Raw genomic sequence first — 14,728 nt, 5'->3', positions numbered from 1 at the left:
GGGAGGGCACAGTTCAGCTCATGTGAAAAAAAAAGCATGTTTTTTTTTCTTTTTTTAAAGATTTATTTATTTAAAAGAGTAACAGAGGAAAGAGACACACAGAGAGATTGTCCATCTACTGGTTTGCTCCCCAAATGTCAGAGAACGGACTGAAACAAGAAGCCAGGAGCGCTGCCTGGGTCTCCCACATGGGTAGCAAGGACTCAGATGGTTGGGCCATCTTCTGTTGCTTTCCTGGGTGCATTAGCTGGATTGGAAGGAAAGCAGCCAGGACTTGAACCAGCACTCTGATGTGGGATGCTGGCATCAGAAGTGTGTGGTTTTTTAAAAAGATTTTATTTGTTTATTTATTTGAGAGGTAGAGTTACAGACAGTGAAAGCAAGAGACAGAGAGGTCTTCCTTCTGTTGGTTCACTCCCCAAATGGCCACAACGGTGGAGCTGCACCGATCCGAAGCCAGGCGCCAGGAGCTTCTTCCCAGTCTCCCACCTGGTTGCAGGGACCCAAGCACTTGGGCAATCTTCCACTGCCTTTCCAGGCCACAGCAGAGAGAGCTGGATTGGAAGAGTAGCAGCCGGGACTAGAACTGATACTCAGATGGGATGCCAGCGCTGCAGGTAGAGGATCAACCTACTGCGCCACAGTGCCGGCCCCACAAGTGTGTTTTAACCTTCTGTGCCACACTGCTGGCCCCCAAAATTCTTCTCTGTAACTGGCCAAATGGATTCTGAAGTATATGTCGTTGCGAGGTAGAGAGAAGAAGGAAAACTTTGGAATAGAAGAGCAATGAGAGGGACCTCTTGAATATTAAAATAAACTTTAAAAATATTTATTTGAGAGGCAGAAAGACAAATAAGATGGGAGAGCTATCTTTTCATTCACTCCCCAAATGCTTACAACAAATGGGGCTGGACTGGGCCAAATCTAGGAACTCAATCCAGGTCTCCCATGTGGGTGGCAGGGACCCAGCTGCCTGAGCCATCACCTGCTGCATCAGCAAGAAGCTAGAATCGGGAGCACAGCCAGGACTTGAACCTAGGCACTTCATGATAGGCTGTAGCCATCCCAGTGTCTCAACCACTAGGCAAAATGCCTGCCCCCTTGCACATTAATTTTTGTGGTCCTGTTTCTGTGCAAAACAAAGATGGTCTCTCCATATGTTTACATTTATGTAAAGAGTTACTCAAAATTGATGGAGCTGTCCTTGTGGTATAGCAGATAAAAGCTGCCTCCTGCAACACCAGCATCTCAAGTCCTAGCTGCTCTGCTTCTGATCCAAGTGCTCGCTAAAGCGCCCGCAAAAGCAGCAGAAGCTGGCCCCAGTGCTTGAGTCCCAGCAGCCATGTGGGAGACCCAGATAACGCTTCTGGCTCCTGGTTTTGGCCTAGTCCAGCCATGGCCATTGTGGCCAGTTGGGGAGTAAACCAGTAGATAGAAGATCAATTTCTGTCTCTCTGCTGTCTCTTCTTTTTCTCTCTCTGTAACTCTGCTTTTCAAATAGATTAAAAAAAAAAAAAAAAGGCCGGTGCCGTGGCTTAACAGGCTAATCCTCCACCTTGCGGCGCCGGCACACCGGGTTCTAGTCCCGGTTGGGGTGCCGGATTCTATCCCGGTTGCCCCTCTTCCAGGCCAGCTCTCTGCTATGGCCCGGGAAGGCAGTGGAGGATGGCCCAAGTGCTTGGGCCCTGCACCCCATGGGAGACCAGGAGAAGACCTGGCTCCTGGCTTCGGATCAGCGCGATGCGCCGGCCGCAGCGGCCATTGGAGGGTGAACCAACGGCAAAAAGACCTTTCTCTCTGTCTCTCTCTCACTATCCACTCTGTTAAAAAAAAAAAAAAAACTTAAAAAAAAAAAAGTCAAAATTGAAACAAAATCCAATAATCCAACAGGAAAACAAAGTTAATGAACATTTTTGTTAATGGTATGTCTATACAAGGGAATATTATGCAGCTCTGTATATACTGATGTAAGATACTCGTAAATATATGAAATGAAAAAAAGAAACTGCAGAACAATATATCTAGTTAATGTATTTATGTTAAATGTACAGAGGTATATTATATGTATGCTACCTTTTGTGTAAGCAAGAGACAATGAGAATATATATTCATGTTTTTTACATAAATTAATGTAATATAAGAACTAATGAAAGTGAGTGTATCAGCAGTGATGAGCATAAGATCTTTAAATAATTTACTTTGATTATTACATATTGGTTTGATTCTTGAGCCACATGGATGAATGTATTTATCTATAATACGTATTACCTATAATAGGTGGCTGTTTTAATGAGCAGGTTTCAGTAAAAAACACAAGAAAATGAAGACAAATAGAGACCTCCTTATAAAAAGCAAGTCACTGTTTGGAAGTTACTGGTTTGGAATACAATTATTTAGATGAGTACCATCAACAATGTCAAGACTAGTTCTATTTCATCTCACCTGTCTTATAATGAAGTAATATATATTGCTTTTTCATTTTAGTATTAACAGTACCAGCAACAGACATTGCTGAAGAAACTGTTATAAGTGAAGAACCACCAGCTAAAAGACAATGTATCGAAATAATTGAAAACCGGGTGGAATCTGCAGAAATAGAAGTAAGGAGTCTTTTACCCGGTGTGTTTGGCCGCAGTCATCCAAAATAAATCCATTTTGCTTTTCTTTATTTTTTGTCTTTTATATTTATTACTAACAGTGTTGTTATGATTCAGAATGAATGTGCAGAGTACCATTTTGTTTAATTTTTTTTGCATTATACATATAGTAAGCCCTCAATAAATAAATATTGAATGAATGAATGAGTGATTGGAGAATTTGTTTGTAACAAAATGTGTCATCTTGGTAATATTGGAATGTCTTTGATTCTTGCCACGCCATCATTAATTTTCTGTTAAATTTACATACACCATTCTCACAAATCTCTAAAGGAAAATACCACTGTATACTGACAAAAAAAAGTTTTTTTTCTTTCAAAAATGAAATGTAAGTGTTTAATTGGGGTGGAGGGGATGGTCTCGTAAACAAGGTTAGTATTTGTTAAGTGGGGTATTTATTTTTATTTCAAAGTCAGAGTGACAGCCAGCCAGAGAGAGAGAAATCTCGTTCATTGGCCACAGCAGTCAGTCTGGGCCACATTGAAGCCAGGAGCCTAGAGCTCTATCCTATTCTCTCACATGGGTGGCAGGGGCCCAAGTATATGGGCCTTCGTCCACTGCCTTCTTAGATGCATTAGGCTGGAGCTGGATCAGAAGCAGAGCAGGTGGGACTGAAGCCAGCACTCTGGTATGGGATGCCAGTACCCCAAGCTGTAGTTTAAGCTGTGCCACAACACTGACCTCCAAGTCAGGTATTTTTAAAAAAGTGATGTATAACTGCTCATTTTTCTGTTTGTCCTTTTGGGAATTTAGATTAATTTATACTTACTGTTAATAGGGTCTAACTCCCCTCCACACTCACTCCTCCCTCCCAGGATTTTTTCTTACATAGCTGTAAATAAAGTTGTGCCCCCGAGTTTGATAATATATCAAATGAAAACAAAGTTACTCCTGAATAACTTTTAAAAAGCAAACTTCCATATAAAGAGCACTGGATTTGAAAGTGGATAAGTTGAGTTCACATCCCACCTCTTACCCTGCTAACTTTGAGGCAAATTATCTTCCTTTTGAGTTTCAGTTTTAGTTTCTGTCAAATTAGAATTTAGAATAATTATATCTCCATTTTAGAGTTTTCATAAGAATTGGAAAGGTCAGCATACTCATACATATTAATAACACCTGATTTATATATGTGTGTGTTTAGTAAATTTGATGAACATTTAGTAATTTTTTTGGTTAAAGATTTACTTATTTATTTGAAAGGCAGAGTTACAGACATAGAGGGGGAGAGACAGAGAGAGATCTTGCATCTGTTGGCTCACTCCCCAAATGGGTGCAATGGCTGGAGCTGGGCCAGCCTGAAGCCAGGAACCAGGAGCTTCTTCTGGGTCTCCCACATGGGTGCAGAGGCCCAAGGACTTGGGCCATCTTCCACTGCTTTCTCAGGCACATAAGCAGGGAGCTGAATCGGAAGTCAAGCACCCAAGACTGGTGTCCGTATGGGATGCCGGCGCTGCAGACGGCAGCTTTATCCGCTACGCTACAACACTAGTCCCTCATTTAGTAATTCTTTGTAAAAGTTCTTGTTATTGTCAAAAAGGAATTTTTTTTTGTTTGTTTTAGAAAGGCAATAGAATTCTAACTAAAGACAATTAGAAAATATTCTTCCCAAATTTATTTAAATGTAAGGCTGGTACATCTTTGGCCTTAATCACAAATAATATATTACTGAGTTAAAAAGAAGCTGATTCATGGTTTAACCAGAACGTTTGATAAAATTATAACTTTTGATTATTTAGTGTGGATTGTTTTATGTTGTCAAATTTTAAAGTATTATACAGGGTGTTGAAGTTCTTATTCACAAATTAATAGTTTATTCCATTGAATACTATTATTTTATTGTTTATATCTGATATGTGAGATTATCTTTTTCAGGCATGTAAGGTGAAAAAATTTTACTATGTACTTTGCTTTTACTATCTAATAAAATACTTTTTAAGTCACTTGAATTTTTATTAAATATAAATTTATTTAATTGAATTAACTATATTTTTAAATAATATGCACCTTTAATTACCCAGCAACCATTGGGTGTTTCCCTCACAGTTCAGCCTGATTTCTCTCAGAGTCTTTCAGAAATTAGAATAATTGCAAATAATAGGAAGTTATGAATTGAGGTATAAGAGTGAACTAGAACAAAAGAGTTGAACCTTTAAGAAAGTAGAGTGTTTGTTTTATTTCTAGCAATTAGAGCTTTTGGGCAATGGAAATTATATTCTTTCTCTCTGGAAATCCTTAAGCCAATGTTGTATAGAATTCGTAGAGTATTTGTGCAGTAAGAGATGGTAGAGGTGAGTGAGTTGGAGATACAGGGTGAAGGGATTACCTTCAGTGTTTCCACTGAACTGAGTAATTTTGCTGCAGTACATGAAGTCATTTTGAGTTCATTTTCTTAGATAGCAAATAGAGTTATCATGGGAGTGGACTTTTATATTTCTTTCTAAATGACAGCTTGTTCATCAATCCAAAGAGTTTATGAAGCACTGGTTCTCAACGGGGGCAGCTTGACCCCAGAGGGCATTTGTCATTGTCTGCAGACATTTTGGGCTGTCACAAGGAGTGGCATTCCACTGTCATTTAATGGCAGAGGCCAGTTGGACATTGTGCAGTGCTCAGGACAGTATCCCAGAATAACGAATTATGTGGTCCAGAAATATCAATAATGCTGAGATTGAGAAACTAAAGGAATTTAAAAGTTAGCTAAGTCATTGTATGGAATCTAATGTACTTGAATTTTTCTTTGTGTGTCTGTCAATAAAGAAGGTGCTAAAAATCTGTTTCACTGAGTTTCCCAACTAACACTGGAGAGTGTTACCAATAATTCTGGAAAAATTCATTGAAATTATAGAAAAATTATACATTGTGTATATAATAGAAACACAAGAAATAAAATATGTTTGTTTTTAGGAGAAGATACAAATATAGCACCAAATTGCAGTACTGTGTGTAATTTTTTAAAAAAGATTTGTTTATTTATTAGAAAGAGTCACAGAGAGAGGAAGAGACAGAGATCCTCCATCGCTGGTTTACTTCCCTGGATAGTTGCAATGGCCAGGGCTGGTCCAGGCCAAAGCCAGGGATCAGGAGCTTCCTCCAGGTCTTTATGTGAGTGGCAGGGGCCCAACCACTTGGACCATCTCCCATTGATTTTCCAGGCCATTAGCAGGGAGCTGGATCGGAAGTGGAGTAGCCAGGACACAGACTGGTGCCCATATGGGATGCCAGTGTCACAGGCAGTAGCTTTACCTGCTGTGCCATAGCGCCAGCCTCTATTATGTGTGATTTTTCCATTGTGTGACATTACTGAATTGAATGTTTCAGGAAGTTCACAAATTTCTTCAGTAAATAAACAACATTAGTCTCTTCTAAAAAAATTATTCTTGTACATGTGGAAGGGAGGACATGTGATTAGATAAAATAACACTTTTTCTCTGTTTGCTTAGTAGTATGAGTTCAGGAAATAACCTTTATTTTTGTTTGCCATTTAGGTTAGAGAGGAATATGTTCATTAGCATTTTTAAAATTTATCTTTTTTAAAAGATTTATGTGAAAGACAGAGTATGAGGGGGAAGGGTGGAGAGTGAGAGAGACCTCTGATCTGCTGGTTCACTCCCCAAATAGCTGCAATAGCCAGGACTGGGCTAAGCCAAACCCTGGAGTCAGGAGATCTATCTTTGTCTCTCCCATAGATGGCAGGGACCCAAGCGCGTGGGTCATCATCTGCTCCCCTCCCAAGCGCATTAGCAGAGAGATGGATCTGAATCAGAGCAGTTGGGACTCAAACCAGCACTCAATATGGGATGCTGTTGCCACAAGCAGCAAGTTAGCCTGCTGTACCACAGCAGCAGCCCCTTAAATTTGCTTTTACTGATGAGGCCGGCACTGTGTTAGCAGGTAAAACTGCTGCCTGCTGTGCAGATATTCCATATGGGCTCCGGTTCAAGTCCTGGCTGCTCCAATTCCTATCCAGCTCTCTGCTCATGTGCCTGGGAAAGCAATGGAGGGTGAGGCAAGTGCTTGGGCCCCTGCACCCACATGGAGACCCGGAAGAAGCTCCTGGCTACTGGCTTTGGATTGCTCCAGCTCTAACCGTTGCTACCATTTCGGGAGTGAACTGGTGGCTGGAAGATCTATCTCTGTCTCCCTCCCACTCTCTGTAGCTCTGCCTTTCAAATAAATAAACCTAAAAAACTTACTTTTTTATTTTATTTTTTTTTATTTTATTTTATTTTTGACAGGCAGAGTGGACAGTGAGAGACAGAGAGAAAGGTCTTCCTTTGCCGTTGGTTCACCCTCCAATGGCCGCCGCTGCCAGCGCGCTGCGGCCGGCGCACCGCGCTGATCCGAAGGCAGGAGCCAGGTGCTTCTCCTGGTCTCCCATGGGGTGCAGGGCCCAAGCACTTGGGCCATCCTCCACTGCACTCCCGGGCCATAGCAGAGAGCTGGCCTGGAAGAGGGGCAACAGGACAGAATCTGGCACCCCGACCTGGACTAGAACCCGGTGTGCCAGCCCCGCTAGGCAGAGGTTTAGCCTGTTGAGCCATGCCGCCGGCAAAAACTTACTTTTTAATGAAGCATTTTTATCCTTTTTTTTAAAAAAAAAAAAAGGATTTATTTATTTATTTTGAAAGATTGGGTGGTGGTGGTGGTAGAGAGAGCGAGAGAGATGTTCCATCTGCTGGTTTGCTCCCCAAATGACCATCTGCTGCCTTCCTAGGCACGTTGCTGTATCAGAAGTGGAACAGCCAGGAATTGAATTAACACTCCCAATATCAGGTGCTGGTGTCAAAATCAGTGGCTTATCTTAGTGTGCCACATTGAGGTTTTTTTTTTTTTTTTTTTTTTTTTTAATTTATTTGAAAGAGTTACAGAGAGAGGTATAGACTGAGAGAAGTCTTCCATCCATCCTCTGGTTCATGCCCCAAATGGCTGCAGTGGCTAGAGCTGAGCTGATCCACAGGAGCCAGGAGCTTCCTGCAGTCTCCCATGTGGGTACGGCGGCCCAAGCACTTGGGTCATCCTCTGCTGTTTTCCCAGGTGCTTTAGCAGAGAGCTGGATTGGAAGTGGAGCAGCCGGGACTTGAACCAGTGCTCATATGGAATGCAGGCACTGCAGGTTGGGGCTCTAACCCACTGCACCACAGCCCTAACCCCAACATATTGGATTCTTAAAATTTATTTTTAATGAAACATTTGTATCCTTTAATCAGTGGTGGATGGAGATCCTTAGTGTTCTTTTAAAAAATGTTTCTATATACTTTATAGAATGTTTCATTTGGCACAATTTTTTAAAATTGTTTCTTTCATTAATGGATATACTTAAAAAAAAAAAAAGCTTTATATATTTGAAAGGTAGACTGACAGAGAAGGAGTGGGAGAGAGACAGACAGATACACATCTTCCATCTCCTGGTTCACTCCCCAAATGGTTGCCAGCGAGGACTGGGCCAGGCCAAAACTAGGAGCCAGAAACTTCATCCAGGTCTCCCAAGTGGGTGGAAGGGACGCAAGCACTTGAGCCATCATCTGCAGCCTCCCAGGAGCATTAGCAGGAAGCTGAATTGGAAACAGAGCAGCTGGGACTCAAACTGGCACTCTGATATGTGATGTGGTGTCTCAAGCAGCAGCTTACCCCACTGTGCCACAATGCTGGACCCTGGAGGATATCCTTGTTCTGCCAAAGTTTTTAAATTATCTGTAGTCATCGTCCTGATAAGTTTTATTCTCTAGGGCTAAAGAAGGAAAAGCTTTTTTATAAAGGACCAGGTAGTAAGTATTTTTGGATTTATGCACCTTGTAGAGTATTACAGTTTAGTCAGTTCTGCCACTGAAATGGGAAAGTGGCTAGCCATAGACAATTTGGAGATAAACGGGTATGTCTGTATTTCAATAAAACTTTATTTATAAAAACAAAATTGTATTTGTGATATTTGCCCCAGGGCAGTTAAAAATTGATATTTATACACAAGCAAACATCTCACATAACACTGCTCAGTTTCTCTTTCTTGAGAAATATTTAGTGACTGGGAATATGATACTGGAATCAAGATTTAGGTTTGAATTTCATAATTTTCTGATGTGATCTAGGTTATCTAATCTTTCAAGGCTTGGCTTTCCCATTTGTAGGAAGAGAGAACTAATAGACCCTGCATTGTAAGATTGTCACAAGGATGAAATGAGAGTGCACGTGAAGGACTTGTATAGCAGCAGGTGTACAGTAAATAGAATACATCACTGTCATTCTCTTTCTAAGTTTATATGGAGGTATAATAGAAGTCAAATCACTAATGATTTTTTATTTTTAATAGCTAAAGCAAATATAAATTTGAATACTAGAAAATGCTGAAACTGGTAGAGATGATTGCTGCTAGCTAAAGCAGAATTCTAGAATCCTGTCTGAAAATAAAAAAGCCAACTTAAATGTTTCCATGTGCTATTATTCTGTTGCTTCCATTCCCTTGTTATATTCCTAATCTAACATTGCTTGAGTTTGGAGTTGTAGCATAGAATAAATAGCTTCCTTATTGCTACCAAATCTTGATTGTCGTCTAGATTTATTTTCTTTGGAGTTCTTCAGTGTTAAACTGTTAGGGGAAAAATGCTTTAGTATTACATATTTTGTATGCTAAACTATGCTTGCTTTAAAATATCAAAAAAATTTTTTTGTGATTTTACTACAAAAGATTAAGCTCAGGATTGCCATTTCTAATTTATGTTAATCATGGTTTTCAATCTTGAAGATTAAATGTTTTCTAAGAGTAGTGCTAATGATCTTTGTCTTTTGGATTTTTACAGATTTAGTCAGAAAAATGAGCCTATTATTTGATCTAGAAGGTGGGAGTGAGCTATCTTTTCATTTATATTAAGATATATCCTACTAGAAATAAAAACATACAGTAGGAAAAATAGGATTAAACTGTTTGCATTGTTAGACTGGTTACCTCAGTTTGCTTTCATCTTTGGCAATAATTGTGAATACCTTGCTGATTCTAATGTTAATAAATAGCTAATATTAAATAAGTTGTGATTACTATATCCCAAGATATTCCTATCAAATCAGAACAGATTTTTAGCCCACATTCAAAACTTTGGTTACCAAACAGTCGTCTTTAACACATGTAGAATCCTAGAACACTTGGGTGTGGCTGTTAGCAAGATGGGACCTAACTCCTGGGGAAGCAACACCCAGGCCCTACCCTGCCACTCTTCACCCGTTCCTTTGGTGGGTGTCCTGCCTGGTTCGTGGCCAAGGTACTGGTATTGATTGCTTGCCTGAGGCTCATCTCCGGAATCTTTTCTGACTTGTTCCTGACTGCCAGCTTTCCTGGAATTAGGATAAGAAGAGTGTGGCTGGGATATAAAGCAGGAGCAGGGTAGCGCCTGGGCATTGTTAAGTGCGGATAAAGGGCATTGCCTCCTTTTACTTGAGCATTTTGTGTAGTTGGAAGATTTGATAACTACTTACAATAATCCATCAGACCCATATCAGTGGATGCAGTGGAAAAAATGCTGGATCTAGCTTTGTTCCTAGTGTGGGGAAGGGAGCAGGATCCCAGGGCAGGAGGACTTCGTGTGCTCCTCATGGACCCTGTGACCAGTGAAGGGGTGGGAAGCATCCTCTGGTGTTCACAATGGACACATGCCAAGGAGGCGGTGCATATAAAAGAAGAGACCTCAGCAGGCTGCTGATCCCTCACCTCAGTTCTCTCCAGCTAAGCATCTTGCTCAAAGCAAAGCTGGCCTTTCCCGTACTTTGTAGTCCTACCCCTGGCTCCCACCCTAGAGGGGGTCCTGGGCCTCTGTGACAAGTTACTTTCTCCCAAACACTGGAAACTGCTCTGAGCTGGGGCCAGTGCAGGTTGAGCTTTTGTCTGTGTGCTTATTAGAGGCTTGGAAAAGGTTTTGCTTGAGGTAACTGAATCAAGCAGAGTGAACAGGCAGAGGTCGAGGAGAAAATACCATTTTCGTTGGCCTGGCTTTGTGTTTCAGTTTTCAATTTACTGAGGAACTGTGTATTTTTACCTATTTAACCTAAAGAAGAAAGAGTAGTGCTTTATTGGTTTGTGAAGTGATGGAATGTAACACTAATGTAGATCAGCACTCTTTATTTTAGAGGTGAGTTGTCTTGCTTGCTGTTGTAGAGGAAAAGTTTGTTTGTTTGTTTGTTTTTTAAGATTGAAAGAGAAAGAGAGATTGAGATTGAGATCATCCATATGCTGGTTCACTTCAAATGGCTGCAGTGGTGGCCAGGTTGAAGGAGGAACTTCTTCCGGGTCTTGCAGGGGCCCAAGGACTCGAGCCATCTTCTGCTGCTTTCCTAGGCGCATTAGCAAGGAGCTGGATTGGAAGTGGAACAGCCAGGACTTGAACCAGTACCTATATGACATGCTGGCACTGCAGCAGCGGCTTTACCTGTTACAGCACAATGCCGGACCAGAGGAAGATAGATAGATAGATAGATAGATAGATAGATAGATAGATAGATAGATAGATTTGAAAGAGTTACACAAAGAGAGAAGGAGAGGTGGGGTGGGGCGGGGGTAGATCTTCCATCCGATGGTTCACTCCCCAGTTGGCTGCAATGGCCAGAGCTGAGCTGATCCGAAGCTAGCAGCCAAGAGCTTCTTCTGGGTCTCCCACGTGGGTGCATCTTGTACGGCTTTCCCAGGCCATAGCAGAGAGCTAGATGGGAAGTGGAGCAGCCAGGTCTTGAACTGGTGCCCATGTGGGATGCTGGCACTTAAGGCCAGGGCATTAACCCGCTGCACTGCAGTGCCGCCCCCCCCTACCCCCTTTTAAGATTATTTATTTGAAAGAGTTACAGAGAGAAGGAGAGGCAGAGAGAAAGATAGTTTTAAGAGCAATATTAGAATCCTATAAACCCAGCTCCTTACTGTGTGTGACCCTGGAAAAAACGTAGCATTTCTGAGCATCATTTTTCTCACCTGTAACATGAGCATAATATCTAAGAGGCCTGTTGTGGGGAATCACCTTTAAGGTAGCAGATGCTCAATAAATGTTGTTTTATAATTGTCACCTTTAGATGAAAATATCACAAATAGATATATGATTGTTTATTTCCCTCTTAAAATGGTTCTCTAGTGTTTTTAATATGTACAAAAGTATAAGTACCCAATTTGGGTTCATTCTGTTAGTCCTGTTTCTAGTTACAAAATAATTTATTTGATGTCAGAAGCTAATCTGTATTTCAAAGTGTGGAGCACAAAATTAGGTCCTTAATTATTAATAAGTGAATTGATTGAAAAGGTAAGATGTCTAGGAAATAATGACAGGTGGCTACTTACGGCAGATTTATTTGAAGGTTGCATGCTTACATGTGTCAATATAATATGTACAAAAACTGAAAGTGACCTTTTTTTTTTAATTAGGAGAGAGAAGCTCTTCAGAAACAGCTGGATGAAGCAAACCGAGAAGCCCAAAAATATCGACAGCAACTTCTAAAGAAAGAACAGGAAGCAGAAGCCTACAGACAGAAGTTAGAAGCTATGACTCGTCTTCAGACTAATAAAGAAGCTGTTTAACTGAACATGTAGTTTGATTTTACTTTTGGCCAAGAAAGAATGCAATCTTGAACTGTACACATTAAGAGTACAGTCATGGGAATACAGGATAATAGAAGAGACTTCAGATTGATAATTGGACTTAAGCCATGAGCTCTGAATTCTTGTAACATAAAACTTTACTTTAGAAGTTGTGAAATGTATTTAAGACTGAATTCTGTAAATAGTTCTTGTTTTTTTTTTTTTTTACAGTTCCAAATGAGTTGATAAAGATTGTTGAAGAGATCCAAAACCACAACAAGCCACTGTTTTTGTGAATTCTTTTTGATTTTAGTACAAACCTTGATCTCTCAGAAACAGAACAGTTTTAAGGGTGATCATTGCTGATTAGACCAAATGTGTAATAATTATGGTGGACCGATGCTGGAATTACTCCTATAGGTATAAACTTCTATATGAAGGGAAGATTTCTTCCAGGAAATCTTTGTACAGCTTTAAGTTGTCTCAGATTCTCTGAAAACATTTTTTAGAAAGTGAAATTTTTATATTTGTTCAATTTCAGCTATACCCAAGTAGATTTACATGTATATGAAGCAAATATTTTTTAAACTTTCTGTTTGTACATATTCTGCATGTTTTATAATTTCAGAGTGCATCACCTGCGTAGGTATTTTTCCCACAAAGATGATGAAAGTTACTAGGAAGAAAAAAAAACACCTTTTATTCTATAGGTCATTGAAACTGAGTAAGCTAACAGCTGGTTTTATTGGAGTGACAATGTTCTTGGAAGGAGCAGCTTACAAGATAACTTGAATTTACGAACCCGGCACAATATGCTTTTTTGAAAATTTCATAGTGGGGACGTGAAACTGTATTCTGTGCCTTCCATCATGATTTCCACATGAAAGCACTTTAAGGCACTGGATTTTAAGATAATGTTTTTGGAAAACTCAATGAATATGGGTTTCTGAAATACTTCATGGACTTATTTCCCCCTCTCCAGGAAATTATTCTCATGGAAAAAAAAAATTGTTTTTGTATGTAGAACAAGAACTTTTTGTACTACAGTGACGCTCTCGATAAGACTAGCGCCAACTTTTACTTTTCCCTCTGAAAGCTTAGCATCTGTGCTATGACTTAACTCTCATCACATTGTTGTTGGATTCCACAATGTATGGACATGAAACTCTGACAGACTGTTTGTTCTTTTTTGTAAAACATAACTACAAGCTCTTATTTCTTGCTTTGTTTTTTAATGTTTTGCTTTATGAAGATGCTTAACCCCAAACCCCTCTAGATTACCTATACTGTATAAAGAAGCAGTTACCCTTAAAACTGTACTCTGGCCTACTTTTCTATTTTACAATTAAATATCTTTTCCACATATGTTCAGTGTAGACTTATGTTTTGGCCACACTTTATTCACACATTATTTTATTCCACTTTTTATTTGAGCTATATCCCACCATTTGAAAGTGTTTCACACTGTGGTAACTTCTTCGGAGTTGCTAGTTCTCTCGCTGGAATTATCAGTGTGGTTGTTAAGGTAATAAAAGGATTAACAGACTGTTTTAGTTGCTATTGGAAGCTTGAAAAAACTTCAGGGGGCAAAGTTAAGAATTCTATAAGGAAGAGAAAAATGTTTTTCAATCTTCCACTAAGTTTGGTATAGTTTAAAGCATCCAAAATGAAGTTTTCAAAATGCCAGATCGGATTTTCAGTAGCATGAAGCTGCTTTTTCTGCAGTCTTGAGAAGTCAGTGGAGAGCGCCTGTTTATGATCAATTTAGTGCATTCAGTTCTGTCAGGTGGGGTGCTGGTATGGCAGTCAAGTACCCAGATTTGCAGTGTTGAAAGATCAGTCTGTTTACCCAGAGTGCAGCCCTGTGTGGTGGTATTTCCAGACCAGGCTGGCTGTGAAAGGCCTTGAGTCCGTGTTAAAACAACCATCTGACCATCTGAAAAGCTAATGCAATGCCTCTTTTGACTTCTAGTCTCCTATGCTGCTAGACTGCCTGGTTCAAGAAAGAATTTTGATCTCTTATGACAACAGCTGCGTAGATGGGAGAAAATTTTTACTTCAGAAGGAGTAAGTCTATGATAATATCAGGTGTTAAGTTAATATCTTTAGGGATGTTCACTTTTTTCAGTCATTGTTCTGTTGGATTTCATTGTGCATTTGTTTGCACTACATTCGCTGTGCTGAGAAATCAATACTTAGACAAGAATTTGTAATTCAAATGACTTCTGGTTTAAGTTTTCAGAAATCTGTTCTTGAAATGCTTCCACTACACAGTCATGAATTTGTAGTTAGTGGTTGCTGGTTGCCATGTTGGTGGTTGTTTCCACGTATGTATGAATAAACACGTAGAGCAATCTTTCTCCACTAGGCTGCTGTGAGAGAATCAGACCACAAAGTGTTAGGGCCTACTTCGTTTCTTACACACCTGGGATGCTGCTTGTTAGGAACTGTGTAGACACTGAGGTCTTGGTTGCCTAAATGACTCGTATTTAGCTCTTCCTGTGTGCAATGGCTGGAGCTCATGCGTTAC

General features: G+C 40.1%; 1 protein-coding gene across 8 annotated transcripts in view; it reads left to right on the top strand.

Annotated features, from left to right (window-relative positions):
* Nucleotides 1-13,561, top strand: part of GABPB1 (GA binding protein transcription factor subunit beta 1) — a 75,329-nt gene extending 61,768 nt beyond the window's left edge. For all 8 annotated transcript variants that reach the window (XM_062205900.1, XM_062205901.1, XM_062205902.1 and 5 more), the window contains 2 exons: nt 2,485-2,600; nt 12,046-13,561. In XM_062205900.1, the coding sequence (XP_062061884.1) occupies nt 2,485-2,600; nt 12,046-12,198 (269 nt within the window). In that variant the 3' untranslated portion in view covers nt 12,199-13,561. The remainder of the gene's footprint in view (nt 1-2,484; nt 2,601-12,045) is intronic.
* Nucleotides 13,562-14,728: the final 1,167 nt, after the last annotated feature.

The sequence above is a fragment of the Lepus europaeus genome, chromosome 11, assembly GCF_033115175.1.
Source record: "Lepus europaeus isolate LE1 chromosome 11, mLepTim1.pri, whole genome shotgun sequence".
In the NCBI taxonomy this organism is placed as follows: Eukaryota; Metazoa; Chordata; class Mammalia; order Lagomorpha; family Leporidae; genus Lepus; species Lepus europaeus.
Note: the sequence above shows the minus strand (reverse complement) of the source record. Positions and strands in the feature narration are given on the sequence as shown.